Here is a 22,598-nt window from a genome sequence, read left to right as displayed (position 1 = left end):
TGACTTTTTATTTAAAGGGGCTTCTTACCAATGGGAGAATTTGTTTATGATTATGTTTCTGAGACATATTTCTAAGTGAGTGTTCTCCATCAACTGGAACTGAAAATGACATCCGCACACTAGCCGCAGTTTTTATCCCTGAAATATATACAGATCCTGATATTGACCTGATTTAAGGTCAAGTTATAATACAAAGTGAGCTCTGTACATCGGTAATTGTGCAAAACTGGACCACATTGGTCAAACAATGCAACTTGGAGCGATCGATGTGATCCAAGTTTGCTTTTTGACCAACCAAGACATTTCTCTATTGCAAGAAGCATTTCTAAATCTGTTCAGAAGCGCATCATTTGCATTCTGAAATGTCCAAAAACAAACACATGTTTCTCATCATTCGTCAAGCCATGTATCACATACCATGTTAGAATCCATTCACTTTTTATGGAAGATAACCCCCGAGCGAGGATCATTTCCGTAAGCCCACAGGAAGTGTTCTATCTGATCATCTTGAATGAGAGATACGATACAGAGATATTAATTCTTCTTCAGTGCGTGCCAGTGGGAACAACGAACTCGTTTGCCCGACAACTTTGAGACCCGTCTTGACATCATAACAGACTTCATGTCTACATGTGTCCTGAGTCAAATGTCAAGCGCATTTCCTGTGTCTGTTTCTAGGATTTCATTTCCAAAAGATAAAAGGATGAGCAAAAGACAAAAACAGAAATGAACAGAAAAACATGAACAGAATACAAAAACAAAGTAGTGAGTAAATATGTTTAAATTCATCATGGACTTTGGCCTCAAAGTTGGCAACCTAAAGTCCATTTCAAATTTCATTTCTGGATGCAATCTATTTAGTCCAAAGAAGCCTGGAAATGATGAATCAACAATTTGAGTAATATCGTATATTTTGTTTGTTTTCTTTCACTTCTTTTGCTCCCCCCCCCCCCCTTTATAATCACAATTTCCCTGGATTTGGCTTCATTTGAGAAAATTGATGTGGGTAGAGAGAGTGCCAAGTGTTTAGTAATGGACTACACAAGAGGTATATTCCCGAAAGATGTGAGGCACAAGTGTGAGGTCCATGAACAAGTGAAATTTTTGTAATACCTTAAAGAAAATATTTAAACCAAAGCACAACAATTTTGACAGAATGACCAGGCCATGGAAAAGCAGATGCAAGTATGTGAAAGATGATTGATCTTTCGTTTGAGTTTCATTTTCAAACAATGATTGGGATTTTCACTAGTGAAATAAAAGCAAAAACAATTTTAGCAAATGATGAAAGACCGATGCACCTTTTTTTTTCTGTCAAATTTGAGATAAATTTCTTTAAATGCTTGGTAAATGCATATGTGGGCCTTCAACATGAATTTCATTTCTTATTCAAGTTGTCTTTCATGACCAGAGGAATAGAAGTACAATGAAAAAGTGGACAGAGAGTAAGAGAGCTATGCATGTAGAAATTTTCATATCTTTTTTCAGAATAGTAAATATATGCTACACTGCAAGCAGATCTTTGCTAAATTTCATTATTTGAAATAATTCAGATAGAAAAAAAAATGTTTCACTCACAACAAATTCTTCTAGAGTTGCAATAAAGTTGCATAGGTGATTATAATGGAGGAGTTTGAGTTGCCAAATTATTGGTCAAAAGTATGATGTTAAGGTATATGTACAGATCAGTGGCAGACTTTAAATAATGACATCATTACTTCATTTATTTACATATGTGTTTGTGACCAATATATTCTTCTCTTTAAAAGAATAATAAAAAACCTTTAAATGCTTTCACCCTCATTTTATTTCTTATTTAATTCTTTTTGTTTGACTTTATCTGTCAAAGACACTATGAACATGGTGCTCCCCTTTAAAGACTCCATCAAAGTTTTTGTATCGTTTCTTTCTTATTCAACTTTAAGCTGCCACTTTAACCTCCACAGGATGCCATGGGTATGTCTGTAGAGATCTGTGGTTCTTTTCCTTGTCCTGTGGTTACTAATGACGGTCTCTACTGCAGAACCAATCATTTTTGCAGTCTTGCATCCACATCAGCTCCTCCCAGCATTCTCTCCTGCACAGTTTGTCCGGTAAAAGAATTTCTGGGGGGAAATCTTTGCTAGATTGGCCCCTCGGTGAGATCACAGCAACGCTTGTCAGAATCCTCCTAACAGGGACAATAATTACCAATTACAGGCGAAATAATAGTCTCTTCCTTCCGGACGGAAATCGGCTCACCGCTTTCATGTGAGGTGCCAAGTGTGGAGATTATGGCATGATTGAGGTCTCCAGACACCCCTCTACATCATGAAGATTCTCATAAGATTGTGCTGTAAACTTGAATTTGAACTATGTGTCACCATCAAAGCAGATTCATTTTTGTTTAGAACAAAACAAAAACACAAAAACAAGAGCAAACAAAACAATCCACCTGGAAGACTCTTTTTATGTCCTTCTATCTCTAAAAAAAACAAAATAATAAAAAAAAAACCATCCCATCATGGTATTACAAACATTATTTACGACTTGACAAGAGTAAATATTCCATGTGAATTGAAATGAAAAGTTTGAATTGATATGCAACACTTCAGTCTGTGGTAAGTTATAAGGAGCACATAAATCATGGTGATATTCATCTTTAGGGTTTGTGGTACTTCATTTTATGGGGGAACTGTAGGCTTTGCTGGGTCATGCATGTCCTAGATTCTTGTTACTTTTCAGTATCTTATCTCTAAAAAATGAGATATGTTCCCCCAAAAGCACTTACACAAAGAAATTTCCAGGGGTTTTGGCCTAAGATTCTTCTCTTTTAAAGGGAGAAGGGGATGTCTGTAGCCCCTTGGCCCTGCCAGGAGCAATTGCTAAAAAAAAAAAACATACTTAGGCAAGTTAGCCCCCCCCCCCCCCCCCGAGAAATTTTTCGGCTCATAACCATCCATTGCATGTTGTGCATGTATTGATTTTTAAGCCTGTGTTACTTTTCCTGATATCCTCGCAATAACCTGACTCTACCCCAGAATGGGTCTTTATGGACATATCAAAATTTCAAAATATTCCTGGGTAGCTATCAGTATCAATGGATGATTCCTTCTATTGCCAGGAAAAAAAAAAAAACAACAAAAAACAACAAAAGATCATCTGGACTCTATTTGATACACCCCAGCCTCTCACAGCCTTTCTAGAACTTGTCCAGGTGAGATGCCCGTTAGATTAGAAATCAGATTTTTACGTCCAAGATGGAACCAATGGATCTCATGGTGAGAGTTAATGAAGTCACCGGACTAACCCCAGCAAGCGCTGCATGAGCTTTGAATTCTGCCTGAACATTCAGGAAGCCACCCCAAAGTAATGCAAAATTATATGCTTTCCTCTAATACCCATATCAAATCACCCAAACTTGAAGTTTGGGAAACCATCAAAACACAAAGAGAAAAACTTGACCAGCAAAATTAGGAAAAGAATTCTTACACATGTACAAGATTGATGTTATGAAGGAAACATTGAAAATGTGTGCATAAATGAGGTTCTATGGTTTTTGCAAAATTTATCAAGAATCTAACAGCTTCTGACAAAGTTTTCCACTCTTAATTTTATGTCAATAAAAACATTTGTAGTGTACATGTCCAACATATCCACTTTTGAGCACATACTTTTATTAGGCAGGTTATTGAAATGTAAATTAGCAGTTTTGTGAGCTCATATCAATAGGATCCTATAGTGCCAAAGTTTGATAAAAATGTCTTTTACATTGGATTATAGGGAGTTTCAGCCATTAACCCGTTGAAGACGAGTTCCGAGTATGCTCGGGCAAGTGTCTATGAGAAATGCATGTTGTAGCAAAATCAAACCGTCCTCAATTGGTTAACATTGCCCAAAAGTCAGCTGACATGGTGGTCTGCAGTCATGTCCAAACTAACCATTCTTGTCATAAGTTTATTTTCCATTTGCCAAATGGATTGACAGTCATTGGTGACATATAGTGCAAACAATTAACATATAATATATTTAATTTGGTGGGTTGAAATTAAGATGACTGCATCTTCAGTGGTAAAGATCTTGTGCATGCTTGTCATGGCAATAAGAATTTTGATATTTCAACCCTTGTTCAACTCCTATTACAGAAAACAGTAGAAAGGTAGATTATTGGGGCATTAGTACTTGCTTTTGTCTAACAAGTTGCAGTTGTGAAGGCTATAAATGCAGGGAAAGAAGCATTCTAAGTAGGATTTATATTACCTTTGACATTATCACCTGGTCCAACTTACTGTTTTTATGGACTCCCATGGTTGATAATTGCATCTTGACCGGAGTCAGAGTCTGCGATTAATTTTCTTATGCCGATTTTCCTGTTCTGTGCTGATTAACTCTCACTGTGCACTCACTGAAGATAGTTCCTGTTGAAAGTCATGACTGCGTTTCCCCAATAAGATAAATGCACTTTTGGGTATTCTTTGATGATTTGTAAGGGTAGGCCAGATATGAGAATCTCTTTGAGTTGTTCGATGCCTCTTTTTCTTTGAAGTAAAGTCACATGATTTGTAGAGGGTTATAGAAAGTTTTATCTAACCCATTCCTATACTTGCCAACATTTTCTTTTGAGAAAGCGGTAGAATCCAGGATGCCTATGCGAGCAGCGCAGCTTGAATGCTAAAGAAATCTTTCAAAAGCGGTAGTCTACCGCCAAATGCGGTAGAGTTGGCAAGTATGCATTCCATTCTAAACTCTGAAATGCCCACAGACTCAATACGCAGTCCACCAGGTTCCTGTATGGAACAGGTTATGGTAGGCATGTGGTGTATTATGGAAGGGTGGAAGTTGTATGCATATCAATAGGAACCTTTGTATCAGTAGCGAAAAGCCTAGGGGGGTATCACATTTCTTGAACAAAAGAGGAAAAGAGAAAAGAAAAAGAAAACGTTGCCATGGGGTTTTGGTTCTTAGAAATGTTCATGTGTGGGACTGTGGGTGAGTGTATGATGTACCGTATGTGTATGTATGTATGTATGTATGTATGTATGTGTGTGTCTGTGTGTGTATGTGTGTGTAAAACATTTAGTAGGGTAAGTTGGATATTTATTGACCCAGGGCATAGAACATAACTCATGCATGCTGACGCTACACAGTGGCATTCACTTGTTCTTTTTTTTTCTCTCTCTCTCAACATTACTTCAGAGAGAATATGTTTTGACACCAACCATCTGACAAGCTCCAGCTTTCAACAAAGAAGGTTTATGGTCAGAATTTTTTCTTGGAGTATGCAATAGTAACTGCAACAACAACAACAACAAATGTTGATCACGTGGTCTTGCCAGAACATAAAACTGTAATAGGCAATTTTAGATCATAATCAGCCATCTGTCAGACAATAATTTTTGTTTTATTTTAAGAAATAGATGTCAAAAGTATTTTTCTTTTCTAAATGGACTACATGTTGGTTTGTTTGTAGTTCATGTTCTGCTTACAGTGGAGCTTTTCTGTAATCTGTGTTTGTGGTATTATTGTTTCATCACATCATTATTTAGTGGGCTCTTTTCAGTGCCATTTTCCCCAAGTGCCATCCTCTTCACCATTATTATAGTTATCATCATTATTATTAATAGTATTATTGATTTTTCACGAAACAGATTTTTTTTTTGTTTATTTGGCATAATGTGAAAAAGGTCTTTGACCCATGTAAGTTGTGTTTGTAACAATGCTGTAACAGTGTTGCTATGATGACACAAGAATAAAGTTACTCATTGAGGACGGGTCCCAAGAATACCCGGGCAGGTGTCTATGGGAAATGCATAAAAAATCAGTCCATCCTCAATGGGTTAAGGTATTGTTTAGAAAGTTGTTTTTTTTTTTCACAACTGATTTGACCATGTGACATCGGAAAGTTGATTTGTTTTGTTTGTTTTTTAGATCGAAGATCATGGCATTCGATTGCAGTCAAAGTTCAATATTTTACTTTTCAAATGATATACTTGGCAGTCATTCCACAAATTACATTCCACCTTGCTGCAAGGATAAACCAGGCTATAATAATCACATTTTACATTATGTATGTAAAAGTCAATAGCCGAGGATAAACTCTGAATTTGCTCCATATTTGCCATAAATCAAGAAATTTTCAACAAAATTCTGATGGCCTTGATACAACTGGGACCTGTGATTGAAAATTTCTTTTGCATGATTTAGGTAAAGATCTGATCTAGTTCAGAGTCAAAAGGTATGAATTTGATAAATTTCACAAACCGTAGTTTCATTATGTTACGGAAGTATTATTCATAATTGATGGCATTTGGTACATTAATGTGCGATCAAATTGCAGGTAATGTACGTTAATTAAGCATGGGATGCAGAAGTATGTCAACTGACCTCATGATGTGGATGTGGATGTGTCATAGCCATGCAGCTGCTGGTGTTTGGCAGTGATCTAACATGAAGCTCATTGCTGATGTCTTTCATTTAATTTAACTCACCTAAACTCCAGAAGATATGATTTGTGGGGAAATGTCAAAGTTGCTCCGTATGTTTTTATTTAACCCACTGAAGACTAGTCCCAAGTATACTCAGACAGGTGTCTATGGGAAATGCATGTTATAGCAAAATCAGCCCATCCTCAATGGGTTAACTTTATGCTTTGGTGTGATACACACATGATCATTTGTCACAAATGGTATCTATTTAGAAGAGATCTGATGGGAGTAGTGTGTGTATGAAAAAAAGGGGGAAGCCTACTACAATTCATTTATTTTCCGTGTGGAAATGGAAGAGCTGCACAAGAAGCCCGGGCCAATTCAGATATCCAGGAATCAGCAGTTTAAGCTCAGGAGGTCCATGCACTGAGCAACAGTGGGGGTAACTCCCTCTGGCCATCACCAAGGCCCAAACAATCAATGCTATAAACATCTCAACACTCCTACATGCCTAGGACATATCTTCATGGTTGTAATTTCTCCCTCTGCGATTATTTATTTGCAGAAGTGTTGAAGAGAGGAGTAGAACAAGATGTCATTCTTGTCATCAGTGAGCAGAGATCTTTGTGAGGCCAACTTTCTGAAGTTGGCATGCATGCTCAACTTCTTTTTTTTTTCTCATTTCCTGGTATTTTATTTTATGTTTTTATGGCCGAGGTGATAATTACAGTCCTCCTGAATACCAATGTGTGAATTCCAGTACATCTGTGAATTGTCATCCCAGTTACAGGTTTACAAAGTTAAAAGCATAATAAGCAGGGGGGGGGGGGGCAAAATATTGTGATATGAATGGAAAAGAAGAATTGAAGGTTTGATATCCTGTTTTAACGTGAAAGAATATTGAATGTGCTGAAATACCATGATCTTTAGTTGAATCAGAAGTGTTCAAACTGTATTTCTACAATGTTTTAAACAACCTTGCATTGCATCCACCATACATGTACATTGCACTCCTGTATCTGTACTTTAAAAGTGACTTTTTCCTTGTTGTTGGTGTGTTTTGTTTTTTTTTAACTTAAAGCTGTACTTGTTGTACTGCAGTTGTTGAAGTAGAAAGCATTTATGTAAAATTGTCGACAGCATTTGTTGACATCTATAGTATGTAACATATTCTTGCTTTGGCCTGCAACAATGCACTGGTCCCTAGTTGTCACAGAGGTTAATTGTCTTTGTATTAGTTTATTTTTGATGTATCTCTTTGCTTTGTTTTATATCTTTTTTTCATTTTGGCTTTTCGCCCAATGCAACTTTGCCATCTCAGATACATAACATACAACTCCATGCCATGAATTAAAAAAAAATGTGAAATGAAATTTGTGTCGATGATAGAATGAGATGCAGTTTGCTGCACAAACACCCTTGTGTTTGGATAGCAGTTTTTGCTTGCATATCGTTTTGTGGCAGCTGACAGACAACTGTTCCAACAGCATTGTATGGGGGAGATCTTAGAGGCATTGACTCTCCAAATTACCATGTTTATCGTTGGAAAGCCCGCGACAGGTGACCGACTGCTCCGCCAGCTCGGGCAGCCTGGGTAACAATTCCTCATTCCTTGAAAGCGGGTTAAGGAGAAATTCCACATTGTGCCTGAGTTAATTTTCGTAAAAGCGTGTGAAGTCAAATGAATGTCAGCAATGAAAGTTTGAGGATTATTCTGATTGTCAAAAATCTTATGAAAATATGATATCTTCTTTTTGAATTCATTTCTTCAAAGCAAAGATATTGATGATTTGTAAATGAATAACTTATGAAATGATCAAAAAGAGATGATGAATAAGGTGATTAAATCCTCGCTCTTTCCATTTTCCACATGTGATTGTGGATTATCACTGTAACTTCTTCATTTACATATTTCAAACATGAAAGTTCCAAACTTCTATTATTTTCGTTGGACTCTGATGAAGCTTTTAATGTTTGCTCTTTTGATTTTATTGCTTTTATCACGAAATCTAATGGCAATGTGAAGATTGGCATGTCCCTTTAATACTTTGTGGGCCCACAGAATAAAATTATTGCATGAATTTCTGGTGTGAAAATGCGAGGGGAAGGTGTTGGCGTCCTGCAGTTCCACTTTGTTTTCATTCGTCGATTCGATCCAGCGTGCTCGGTTGGGTGCTAAGTGCCTCTCTCTGGGCCCAGGGAAGGATAAACAGTCCACTTTGCAGTCCACTGGAGACATTAAGCCCTGGAACGTTATATGTCTCCACGGATGCCATGTTTTATCGAGCAATGTTGATATACCCTTAAGGCATATCCCTCCCAACTGTTCTAGAGAAACATTATCTGTATTCTAGAGTCATTAGTTTGCTCTCTTGTTAATCTGAATGATATTGGATAATAAAGCTGGTTGCCTGTTGAGAAAAGAAATTTATACAAGGTTGCATTGATTATCTATAAGGGTTTAGGCTTACATAAATTGGCACCTGAATATCTGAATAGTTTACTGCCCCCACCACATAGGCCACATTACAGACTGCTCTCTTGTGAAGACACTTCAATTTTATATATTCCGAGAGTTGGGCTTTGATTTTTGAGATCAGAGGTTGGGCTTTGATTTTTGTGGCCCCAAACTGTTGGAATAGTTTGCCAGCTCGTTTATGGCTTTGTTCATCAACAGAATCTTTAAGAGAAACTTAAAGACATATCTATTTTCATTGTAATGTAACAATATTGGAGAGCTGTATGTAAAGCGCATAGAGCATTTTCTCATTGATTGTGTGCTAAATAAGTGCCAGTTACTATTATCATTATCAAAGCTACCAGAGTGTACAAGATCTCAGTGAATTTTAGGATCAGTTACATCATCAAACAACAAATATTATCCATGACAAATACCATGAAACTTACCCTGGCATTATCTGACCTGTAGCAACAACATATCAGGGCCAGTGTTGCCAGACTCAAATTGGAATGGGTGGAAAGAAGCAAAATAAACTGTTAATCCGTAGAAATTCAGGCCAGATGCATTCATAATGTGGGGTATGTGGCACCCCGAACTATTTATTTTGCAAGCAAAGTTAAGAGTTTGTACAGTTTTTCAGTATCGATTTTCACCAGTTGGGGCCGTAGATATATAACACGTGCTTGTTTAATTCCAGCAGGCATGAAATTAACATGCGTGCCACATTACATACACAGTTTATCATTGGGCATTAGTACTACATCATGGAGATGGTGTGACACCGAGTATCAACTTCTTGGTCTAGCCAAAAGCTGTTTCTCAGACTTCTTTGTGTATATGTACTGAGCTCAAATTGGCTTGAACTGCCTTGGAAACCACCTCCCCCTGGCAGGGGAAAAATACCTGTGCTGATTCAAGTCTGTTTTTTAAATAATTTCAGCACATGACTTCATGGAAATGACTCAAAACAGCCTGAGGAACAAAAGTGTTAGATGTTTGATCAGTAATGCAGGGAGGTACATATATCAAGATAAACAGGAATCTCTAACAGGAACTGTTAACTTATAATTTGGCGATTTTGACACCAGTGCAATGGTTATAATTAGTAACGCAATCTCTTCTTCCAATTGTTAACTGTTCAATTTGCTGTTCTTCAAGTGGTTTATTTCAAAGTTAATGGAACTTCCTGTTGAAAAAGGCAATGAAAGCTTCAGAAACAAAAGTGGCCCCTGTTTATTAAAGTTATGGTGATCAGGGCCCTGTTTTATGAAGAGTTAAAATTGATTATATAGTTGATTTCTATCATACATAAGTCTATGGCAGCCTGTGTGGTAAGGAAATTTATAGTCAATTTTATCTTTTGATAAAATAGGGCCCATGTCATCCAATTCGCATTTATGCTAGTCATATATGCACCAATGGTTGTAGCATTAAGGTGGGACACTGATTTTGTGAATGCCTGGAAGCATGGACCAGAGCTGGAGTGTACACACCTGCTTTATAGGTAAACACACACACCTGCTATGGATGTCCGTGGTCACAAAACATTAGGGAGCTTTAGATTTTAGATGCGCGGACGTTCAAAGGAAAAAAAAAATGATCTGAGCTTGCGCAGTAGCGCGCGTAAAGTCAATCTATTTTTAGCTTGCGTCACCTGAGTTGTTTACTACGCGTACTGGGCTATTTTCACGTCCGCACAGTTTGCGATGCAGAGAGTTTCTTCATGCACAGATCATATGGGGGCACGATTTTATTTTTCATATGTTGCGTCCCAGCGTAATCTAAATCTACTTTTCCACACGACGCAGGTAGAGGAGAACGTCCAACGCAAGCGTCTGCTCAAACGTCCGCGCGTCAAAATCTAAAGCTCCCTATTGTCACACAGGAGGTGGCAGATCTCACATTAAGGGGGTCATGAGTGACGAGCGACGTGAATGCACAAGTGCTTTTCAAATGCGAGAGCAGTCATATTAAAAGGGCTTTGTGAGTGACTGTGCATTTGTGTGTCTGTTTGTTTTTTGTCTGTCTGTTTGTCCTTGCTTTTGTGTTACATGTCACATCTGCAATGGTCCATTTCATAGTAGAAACAGGGAGGTACTCACCTCCCTGGTAGAAATGGTGATAAACAGGGAGGGCATTCATATAGAGGGAATTCCATCTCTGAGAATCAAGGTCATGCATAAAACTGTCTTCCTTTTTTTCCTCCGCAAGAATTGTCCAGATGTCATATTTGTTGTCCATTGTTTTCCTTTGTTTATCTCCCATGGGGGATAGGGGTTTCATCATGCTGAGGTAAGAGGGGTTGGTGTGCCTCCATAGGACCACTTCCAGCCATCCATCCGCCTCCTGATGGCTCTTGAAGAGGACCTCCAGAACCAACCCCCCTCCCTGACATATTTGATGGGCCATGTCAATTGGCTATTAACCTCCGCTTTACTCCCTCAGACCAAGTCTTTCATTCGCCACCCCTCCGCCCCCATGTTCCGGCATCAAGCTTTGGATTCAGTATGGGGATTGACATTGTACCCATAATGCCTTGGGTATTTTGATTTGCCCTCCACAATCTCTCTTCCCCCCCCCCATCTCCTTTCCCTGTGCAATACACGCTGGTCTTGTCAAGGAACTTGAATATTATCCCGAAGCAGCACTTGATCTTTGGTTGTCTTGACGAGAAGCCTATCCTCCCAGCTTGAGGAGTTCCAGTTACCAAGACACCTTTAATATAACGCATTCCACCTTTTAAAAGTAAACTGAATTAGTTACATTGTGAAATTCTTTGAAATCAAGAAGGCAAAGTGGGTGGTAATTTAGTCATGTTTCTTTTCCTTTTTTCTCACATGTTCACGCAGCCCCCCCCCCCCCCCCTCAAAAAAAGAGAAACTTTTTCAGCTTAATTTCAATTTATGGAACATATCAATCCAAAGGCACTTTTCCTCAGAGGGAAAAAAAAAATCATTTGCAGAATTCCAAGCTGGGGAAATTTGAGATCTTTAGCAAAAAATAAAAAATAAAATAAAAATACATAGTTGACATTCATTCAAAGCATTGGAGAAATATTCTAAAGCCCTGAATAAATAGAGTGTTTCATGAATGGATGTTTGAAGCCTCAATGGAACTACAAGCAGACATTTTATTTCTTTTTCCTTTTTTTTTTGTTTAGTAGGGGAGGGAGTTATTTCCTTGGTGAATTCAACGTTGAGTTTCAAAAAGTCTTTAAAGGTAAGAGAGATTTACGCTCTTAAAAATTGAAAGAAAGGGCAAAGATTAAAGTTTAGTTTATCTTGAAATAAAGTGTTTGTTTAGTCAATTGAAAGACTTCTGTGGTCATTGTTTACTTTGTAGTGTCATTGTACATTTTAGGTTAGGAATGCCAGGGTTCAATATTTGCAAGTATTGCTTTGTACAATTCATTTCCTGTGTGTCAGGTAAAAGACTGCTGCATTTCTCCAAGACAAACTCGCATACTTAGAGCAAACATACCAATGATTTTGAAAAGAGTTTGTGAAAAGAAAACTGTGTTTGTTGTAGCTTATGATATACTGTCGCATTTTAAACCAGTGTGATGTTTGTATTTTAAACGTTTTTATATTTTCAGCCACACATCTATCCCATTCCTATAATTGTAAATCATGTTTGTGCATCCTTTATGATATAGCAATGGTTGATCAGTGTGCAGTGACAATAGCTAGATTTCAACTACATTTGCCAGAAATTGTCCACTTTTATTCACCTGCTAATGGCATGGTAGTAGTTAGTGGAATATGCACATGGGTTTCTCAGCCAATTATGTTTCTGTCACCCTTGTGCAGTCATTTTAATTCAATTGTACTCAGTTTACAGCAAAAAAAAAAAGACATTAAAACAAAGAACACATATATCTTAATATGGTCAATACAGTATAAGGAACATTCTCGTTAAGATCAATACAAATGATAGGTACACTGCTTTTTTCTGGCCAGAGCTTGCAAAGAAAACTCACATCCATTTACAAAAAGAATCACCAAAAAGATATACATTGCATGTGCACTTATTTGAGTGTGTTCATGATTGGGTGTCTGTTAGCATACACCATGTGTCATCACATATTTGTGCATTCAGAATTTTCCCAATCCATGGATTAGACTTAAACTTATTTTATAACTTCGGGCTTGTGTGTTTCACATGGACAAAATGATCATGCCTTGATTCTGAAGACATTAGAAATTGATCTGTCATAGCAATAAAGAGCAACCTTGTAGTTTTATCATTGCTTCATAAAACAAAAGCAGTGCCCACTTTTCCTCACTCCCACAATCCTTTGCAGCAGGTAATGTGCCAATGTAGCATCGTTAATTGGTCAGTTAGACAGTATGAACCTTGTCATAAGTTATCTTCAACCGGTCAGTGAATCCACAGTCTTGAATGAAGCAACAGTCGCTCGTGCGTTGTGCCAACAATACATGACATTGCTAGCACTCATCTCGCCTGAAGATGGCCCCATGGGAGTGATTGTCATGCCATTCTGCTGTATATATACACACATACAGACATCTTGTAGTGGGTTACGTTTCAAAGTGAGTGAATATGATCAATTAGATGTACCTACATGCCGATACAAGTGTACATGCACTGCTGTGGTTTCAGGAGCATCTGCAACTAGTATTGTATACTCACTCTTATCAAGACTTAACAATTGAAAGCTTTCTAAATCCTGTGCATATTTTTCAGTGTTCAATGTTGATAAATGACTTCATCCTCATGATGAAGTAGATATTCCCTGATATGCGATGTTATGATATGCGATGTCTTTTGTAAAAGGGTTACCAGTGATTAAGATTGCCATATTTAGTAATGTTGAAACAGAAATTGTCCATAGCAACCACTTTTGTGACATGCTTTCCAACTTGTAAGTCATGATAAATATTATGAAGATTAAATAGTTTCCCTTTAATATGCTCTGTCCTTAACCATTCTTGCCAAGATATTTTCCTATCATCAGAAGATATGAAAACATCTGCAGGACACTGGACACCCTTGTGACCGATGTCCAGTCAGAATTGATTTTGAGAGTTAATTGGTGAGGATGTGAGAATGTTCTTATCTTCTGGAATGCTTGGAGGCAGTAAAATGTCATTTAAATCTCATGGAATCCTGCAATGAACCCCTCAACATGTTGATGCATCGTGAGCGCTAGGCTGTGATGGGACGGAGGCAGTGCAACAATAGACCCAGTCCTCCCGTTGGGTTAGATGGTATTTTCACTCCACAGTTTATTAGCCTTGGGGGTCGTAAACCTGATTAAAGGCGCCATGGTCTGACATGATTGCTGTTGGCATATCGAGTGTTTCATCTTGTGGGGTGAAGCAGATCAGCTTCTTCCCCTCTATTTCTCTTTCCCTATCTCCCACCACCACCACCACCACCAATACCAGGGAAGAAAAAAGCCTTAACTGACTTAGCTGATACTGTTACCAGTAGACCACGAGCATGATGGATGGTCGGTGAAAGCCATCCGTGCTATGTGGACTATGTTGAATTACTCTCAGCTCCCTTTCCCTGTATTCTCTCTCTCCCTCTTCTCTTCTTTTCTTTTCTTTTTTTCTTCTCTTCTCTTCCTTCTCTTCTCTTCTCTTCCTTCTCTTCTCTTCTCTTCTATCAATATATATCTCTCTATCTCTCACTCACTGCATTGAACTCACTGCTTTCAGTATTTACCCTTCTTTCTATTTTTGTATATCTTTCTCTTTCTCTCAATCTATATCTCTTCCCCCTTCTCTCTCTTCTCTCGATATAAGTCTCTCTATCTCACACACACACTGCATTGAACTTTTCCCCTGGGACTGTTGGTACATGGTTGACGGTGATGGAACACGTGTACAAAGTGTAATTGTTGATCAAAGGATGGGAGTCAAAAGAGCTAGGTCAGAGGGCTCCAGAAAGCATCCCCGTTATAATTTTTGACAGACTGAGATATGACTGTGAGATATAGTGAGGATGTAATAGATGCAATATGTTTGGGAGGTGGGTTGTTGTCTGTTTAACAGCAAAAAGAGAAAGAGGTGCTCATAGTGCTAGTACAAATCTTGTTAGAGTTGACTTTCATCAATAGAGTGGAATATGATAGACAGAATAAGGGATATGCTATCAAAACTGGACTCAGAATTATGAAGTGACAAAATCCTAAAGTTTCAATTAGCCCAGCCACAAAGTTGTGTGTGTAATCAGGAAGGTGGGTCCCCTGGTGTAATCAGGCAGTCTCATTTTGATAAAGAGGCAAAAACTCTCTGTCCCTGTGATAGGATGTTAAATGTAGGTCCTGTGTATGAGGGACTTGTGGCTCATGCACATAAAAGATCCTTTATAAGAGCAGGGTATAAACCCAGTAAAGTGGTCTGCTCCACATACCCACACCAGACAACTGGTGACTGATGCCGACTCCATGTGGTTCACCCCAGGTGACTAGCATCAGTCGGCAAACAGTGTCAAACTTGAATTATTGTGTCATACAAGCAGAGGAAGATTGGACTGTATTCCAGTTTGGTTCTTCTCAATGCCAGGCAAGATAGATAGCAAGCCATCAAATATTCGCGAGACAGTGATTTGAGGGGCGACAAATCTAGAGTAAAATCAGCCAACATTCCTTTTTTAGAGCATGTTGTACTTTTACCCCATCTTGACCTTATTGGTAATCATGCTTTACTGTCTCCATGTCTGACAGACTAAAGGTCACATGTTTGACTCGAGGTCAAATGCAGGGTCAGACGTAGGATTTTCTGGTCGCCTAGCCATGAGGGATGACAGGGCTAACTTTTATCTTGGCTATGAATTATGCCTTGACAGTCAAGATTATTATGAATTGTCATGGTTCTCTTGAAATGAATTGGCAATGAGCTGGAACCTTCTCATCAGCGTATCAATGACTCCCTTGAGAAACAGTGCAAGAACAGTCAAATCATCGAAAGAAAATTATGTGTATTAGTCTTGTATGTGTCTGTGAGTTTGAGTGTAATTTAGTGATTTAGCAGTGTTGCAAGGGAAGAATACATAATTAAAATGGTGTTCTTTAGTGTGTAGGGAAATTTTGCCTGAACTCTTTGATAAATCTCACATGATTTTGGTATTTCGGGAAATGGAATATCAAAACAAGAAGTACCACCATATCGGTATGCCAGTCACGTCAGGAATGTATCAAACATGAGAAGCGGATATTGTGGCTGTCCTTGAGTGACCAAGAACGAAAGAATCTCTCTTTATGACCGACACATGGGGATCACTTAACTGTGACACGTGTAGGGATGACAGCATAATGAGGCGAGTGCTATGTTTGGTACGATGGTGAAGTCAATTGCAGATGTCCGCTTAACTCACAACTGACCAACTGCACACTGGTCATCTGTCGGTCATTACCGATACACCCGCATCACATGCCACTGATGTTTGAATTGCAACAAATATCCTGGAGGTGGAAATCCCTTAAAATGCCGGCTGAGAAAGAAAGGTGTAGTGTGTGTGTGTGTGGGGGGGGGGGGGGGGAGGAAGGGGGTTGATGGTTCTTTATAAAGTGGTCAATTTTGGGGCACATATTTCTAGTGAAAATCAAAACAACCCATTTTATTGCTGGTTAGAATAACTGGGAAATTAAGGTGTGAGTTTTCTTCAATTTGTCTCCCTCTACAAATGAAATTTAAAAGATCACAACTCCTGATCTATAATTCTAAACAAACATGTCAGAAAAAAAGGTACCAGCGGGATTCAAACCTGTCATCTACAACTTGTACTGTAGATGACAGGTTGCTTTTCATAACTTGATTACATATGTTTAAGCCTTTCATAGTTTGATTACATAAATCTGGAATGTCGCAATCTTTTTTTCATCAATAATCATTTCAATCTCCTCCCCCCAATCTTTTCAATCTACCCTCTGCAGGCCAGCAGACTAGTGTTTTGGAGTGCACTGATCTAGCTACAGGAGAAACGGTGGCCGACACAAGATGTGAGGGTCGCAAACCCGAGATCGCAACAAGGAACTGCAACAACATCAATTGTCCCCCACGGTGAGTTGCTAGCAAGTTCAGTGCTATTGTTGTTGTGTCATTTTGTTGCAGTGTGGTCCAAATTTAACTGGGGGGACACTTTGGGGCAAATTTTATCCCATGAAAAAGTGTTCTCTTATTATTTAAAATGATGTGTGGATTTGTATATCACGTGGTTTCAATTGTGGATGCAAATGGTTCACAAATGATTGCATGGCAGTGTCAAACTAGTAAATATGTGCAATGTCATTGAGGTTTTTTTTTTCTTCTGTGACTATTTCACCCGGAGTATAAATTGACAAGTGGCAATATGCTCCTGCTGACTTACATTCATCTCAGGTCCAAGAAGTGTAGTTTTTTTCTTCTCTCAAGATGTCGATGATTCCAGGCATTGTGGCATTTGTTATCTGATGAAGGTTACACTTCAGATCCAAAAGTGGATTCCCATCAAAAGATCGGCTCCCAATATCCCTTGAGATGCTAATGGCATAAAGGTCCTTTTTGAATGGAAGCTTTATGCACTCGGAAGAAAGTTGAAACATGAATCCCTTTGCTTTCTTTCAACGTAAAGATTTTTTTGCCAGACGCTCTTTTTTTTCACAGAACGAGACCACACATTCGATAGGTCCTGCAGATCCTTGATCACCCCCAAGGAAGTATAGACTGTGCTTTTAAGTGGGATCATTGGGTCAAAGGTGAAGGGTCATTCACACATGTCTCCAGGAGGTATTGTCAATGTCTGCAGGTTGCACCTGATGGATAGGGGGATGGGAGGCTGCAAGTGATATGCAGGAGATAATACACCTGCCAGCGAACTAATCAAAACATTGCAATGTCAGACAATAACAGTAAAATGGGGGGGGGGGTGATTAAAATAAAAATGATGATGAGGTATAAACACTAACATGTTTAGTACTACAACTACAGTGTACAGTATTTCTCTTGTTTTTTAAACCTACACTGTATAAAGAGGAATCATGCGGTGCTGGCATATGGTCTTGAAGTCTCGTTCTGGCTAATTCAAATACAAAACTTGCTGAGGTACCGTACCGTGTGGTGCTTATGAAACTGCTCCGTACATTTTATTCCTGGAACACTTACATTGTGAATTATGTGATAAATATGAACATGAAATAATAAGACTAGTACTCTTTCCTCTTTGAAAATATTGTACATTAATTTATGGAAACTGAATATTACACATATGAGAACTGATATTTTACTCATAAAAATTGAAATGATATATTTGTGGAGCTTGTTAAAGGAGTTGATGGATGGATACAGAGTAAGGTGGATAGAAGAAGATTATTCCATTCTTGGGTTGTACATGTAGCAACCCTAGAAGTTCTATCACAGGCTTGAATATCATTATTATTTGGATCTAGAAAATAAATGAAATGAAAGAAAATGAAATTATCTGTAAGTGAAAGAGGATGATTGAGTTAAAATGACAGTTATGTAGACATGACTTGATGATCTCAGACTTTGGTATGATGATATGTATACCAGAATTTGATCAGGCCTGTTACGTGAGATTGATTGTTGAGTCAATCTTTTAACATATAAAGAGCAATTTAAACTCTTGGGTAGGTATCTAGCTGGAATGACTGAGGTATTAACATTAAGTATATGTATTCTGCCACCTTAAATCTGACACATTCCCAAACTACTTTTTTTTTCCCATTCTTGAAGTTTAACCACTTCTAGAGAATCTTACAATTCAGTATTTCCTCAGGACTGTACTCTGTTGCTTCTCAGAATACAGCCATGGTCAGTATGTCATAATTGTATTTGTTCTTAATTACACACATGCACACACTTATGCCCAAGTACACAAAGACTTGAACTCTTAAACCAAGTAAATATGACAACTATAGAAGCACAGGTCAAACTTGGGTTGAAAGGCCATCGAGTAGCCTGCTGTGCAAATCTATCTATTACAAGGAACAACTGCTGTGAGGATTGTACTCAAGGCAACTATGGGGTGGAGTAGGGATTGAAATAACCAGTGTGGTCCTAAATAGAAAGTTATTACTGTACCATCCATGAGGGTTTCGGCAAGGCCATCCATTGCTTTGATATCTAAATGCACCTTTAACTGGACTTCAAAATTAGATGATCCATTCAATTCATGATTTGGGCGATTGGCCATGCAATCTTTGAGGTGTTCATCAGAAAACAGTGGTCCACATTTGACATTGTGCGGACTACAAGTTACAGGGCACAAACCTCTGTGAATTGAAGCCTGAGTTTCAAACTCAACCACATTTTCCCAACTACATCTTCAAACAGAGCAGTTAAGAACAAGAGTTTATACACTCCGTGTACATTTGGTATGGTTGGATAGGCAAGGAGTAGCTTCAAGTTGTCTGCCCTGTAGTTCAACTCTTCACTCCAACTAAGATAGATATGTGGGGGAAATGATTAGTTTATGATGGGAGGAAGCATTATCATGAAGTGTGTGTGTGATTTATGGAGGTTAGGGTGATGGATTTCTAGGGAGAATCACGACTTGTGTCAAAGATGAGTGCAAATCCCTGATGGAAAGTGGAAATACGGTTTGATTGATTGGAATCATGAAAACAAATCAAGAAGATTCTTGTATTGCCGGAACTTCAGGGATACCTTTGAGATACAGGAACCACACACCTTAACTTGTTGTTTTGTTTCACTCTTCTCTGATGTGCTGTCACTTTTTTGAAGAAGAAGAAGAAAATGTATGTCTATAATTTGTTTCTTACTTGATCTAGAGGGGAAAAAACTAAGCACGTCAAAAGTTTGTCATCAAGTAAATGTGTTTACATTTTGAAAGTGCCACCCAAAAAATGGTATTTGACTTCATGCTTGATTGATTCATTGAAAACATCTGTTTAGAAAGAAAGAGAGGTTAGTTGTGACAGCCCGCATATTATCCTGATAAAGAAATTGAAGCCAAGAAAACTTCAAAATGAGATGTCTTTTTTATGTTTGTTTCCTATAATGGAGTTTGACACAATAGCTACTGTTTCTTCAAGTCTCTTCATGTAGGATTTGCTTGTTCTAAAGACATTTTTGTGCAATGTTTTTTGCAGAAATAAAGTACAGAAAAGATAGTAACTAAATGAGCAAGAAAAGAGATGTATATACAGATATAAAAGAGAATACTTGCTGACAACTTGAAAATAAAATGTTATTCTGTAAATAATGAATTTTTTGCAACTTTTTATTTCTGATTCAACAAATGAATTAAGCTCATGTGGAATGCCAACTATTAAACTCTCATTCATCTTTTCTTTTCTGTTGTAGACGGGCTGATTTTGCTACAACACGCATTTTCCATAGACACTTGCCCGAGTATACTCGGGACTTGCCCTTAACAGGTCAATTTTTTTTTTTTTAAGTCTTAACAACTCAAAAATATGCAGGCCAGTGCAATGTCTTCTGAACAGTAAATATAAAATTTGGTTGTACCATCGAGTGAAAAATGTTTACAGTATACTTTCTGAATACATATTGATAGGCCGTATTTATTATCTTGACAATGTTATGTACCTGTAAATTTTCAGATAGCTGGAGAAATCTGTGTATTATGACTTCTCTTCTTTTAGAAGCAATCAATATCATAACATGAATCCCCTCCTACTTTGACCTTTGAACTGTTTCTTGGAATTTCTAGTTAAGTCATCAGACACTGACTTTCTGGCTGTGTGTGTTTTGTTTCTTTTTTCAATCTCTTCAGACTTTGAACTGTAAGAGGAATGTGAAATATCCCTGACTTTCTTCAGAACATACTACAAAAGAAAGAAAAATGGTCGGAAAGCCATATTGAAATTAGATATACATACCATAAAGAAAAAACCAGTTTTGAGCATTTAGGATGTGATAAAAACAACAACAAACAAACAAATAAGTAATGGCAGATTAGGCATTCAAGCACAAGTGGTCATCATAAAACACCTTTATGTATCTTCTCTAGTAAAATTTGTATGATTTGATAGCTTCTTTTTTTATGTAACTGATAGCTTCGTTTAGACTGTAACTGATAATGACAATAGTAACAACAATAATGAGAAGGACAGATTTTTGTGATATTCAAAGTTTGCCCTTGTTTGGAATCATTGTTTAGACTTGTGATTACAATCATGGGTGGCCAGCCGCACACTGTTAAAGTTTCCTTGAAGTTCTGCTATGAATAATACTCCACCATGTATTTACAGGGGATGCTCAGTTGGCCATTCATTAGAATCCAAATGCAATAAGGGTAATCATTTAAAGATCCCCTAGGGGGTGCGTTGACTCCCCTCTGCCAAAGACATGATCATTGGTAGGTCAGCGCCGGGCCAAGAACCTTCTTCAACCTGGAATTTGAATGAGGAGTGTTTGAAGTGTGTGCAGTTCATGCAGGAGGTACAGATCCGCATTACTATCTCATAGATGGGTTGGGGGAGGGGAGGGAGGGATGCAGAACAAATGTAATCTTTCTCTCTCGAGGCAGTTTAGGGCAAGGTTCCACATACTTTGTAGCATTTTTAGCTCACCTGAGCCAAAGGCTCAAGTGAGCTATTGCGATCGCCCTTCGTCCGGCGTCCGTCGTGCGTCGTGCGTCGTGCTTCGTGCGTCGTCCGGCGTCCGGCGTCCGTCGTCCGTCGTGCGTCGTGCGTAAACTTTTTACATTTTCATCTTCTTCTTGAAATCCCCAAGACTGATTTTCATCAAACTTGGCAGGTAGCATCCCTAGGGGGTTAGGAACTCAATTTGTTAAAATGGGCACCATGCCCCATCCAGGGGGCCCCCAGGGGGGCCCAAACCCCCCAAAATTAAGGAATCTGTAAAAATCTTCTTCTCTAGAACCAGAAGTGATAGAGCTAAGTTGATACTGTGAGTTAGTACATTGATGACTGTAGTTTCAAGTTTGTTCATGGCAGAATCAGGGATGCCCCCCTTGGGACCCAGGGGAGGGGGGTGGGGAGGGGTCCTAATGGGGCCTAAATTGTACATTTTCATCTTCTTCTTGAGAACCCCATGACCCATTTTCACCAAACTTGGCAGGTAGCATCCCTAGGGGGTTAGGATCTCAATTATTTGTTGAAATGGGCACCATGCCCCACCCAGGGGGCCCCTAAGGGGGGGGGGCAAACCCCCCAAAATGAAGGAATCTTTAAAAATCTTCTCTAGAATCAGAAGTTATAGAGCTCAGATAATACTATGAGTGAGTACATTAATGACTGTAGTTTCAAGTTTGTTCATAGCAGATCCAGGAATGCCCCTCTTGGGGGGGGGGGGGGGGGGGGTGTTGGGAAGGTCCAAATGGGGGCCTGAATTATACATTTTCATCTTCTTTCCTGAAAACATCATGATGGATTTTCGTCAAACTTGGCAGGTAGCATCCCTAGGGGGTCAGGATCTCAATTTATCAAAATGGGCACCATGCCCCACCCAGAGGGCCCCAGGGGGCCCTATCCCCCCAAATTAAGGAATCTTCAAAAATTTGGGCCCTTATTGTACATTTTCATCTCCTACTTGAGAATGCCTGGTCAAATTTTAGAAGAGCTGTGACTAATTTAGATTAGTGACTGCATGAAAGGTGAACTTGCGATACTCAGGTGAGCGCTAGACCTCTCTTGTTAATGGTATAGGGCATATCCTTTGAACTAAAACTTTTTCAGTTTAAACTCAAAAGCTGCATGTTATATGCACTGTAGCATGTAAACAATTGTGCTTTCAATAGTTTTAAGCTGATCA

At 38.6% G+C, this 22,598-nt stretch overlaps 1 protein-coding gene across 1 annotated transcript in view; it reads left to right on the top strand.

Annotated features, from left to right (window-relative positions):
• The window catches only part of LOC140231212 (ADAMTS-like protein 3), a 221,438-nt gene that overhangs the window by 173,127 nt on the left and 25,713 nt on the right, over positions 1 to 22,598 (top strand). The window contains exon 7 of the mRNA XM_072311358.1: positions 16,772 to 16,898. Coding sequence (XP_072167459.1) covers positions 16,772 to 16,898 — 127 coding nt within the window. The remainder of the gene's footprint in view (positions 1 to 16,771; positions 16,899 to 22,598) is intronic.

Source organism: Diadema setosum, chromosome 7 (genome assembly GCF_964275005.1).
Source record: "Diadema setosum chromosome 7, eeDiaSeto1, whole genome shotgun sequence".
Classification (NCBI taxonomy): domain Eukaryota; kingdom Metazoa; phylum Echinodermata; class Echinoidea; order Diadematoida; family Diadematidae; genus Diadema; species Diadema setosum.
Note: the sequence above shows the minus strand (reverse complement) of the source record. Positions and strands in the feature narration are given on the sequence as shown.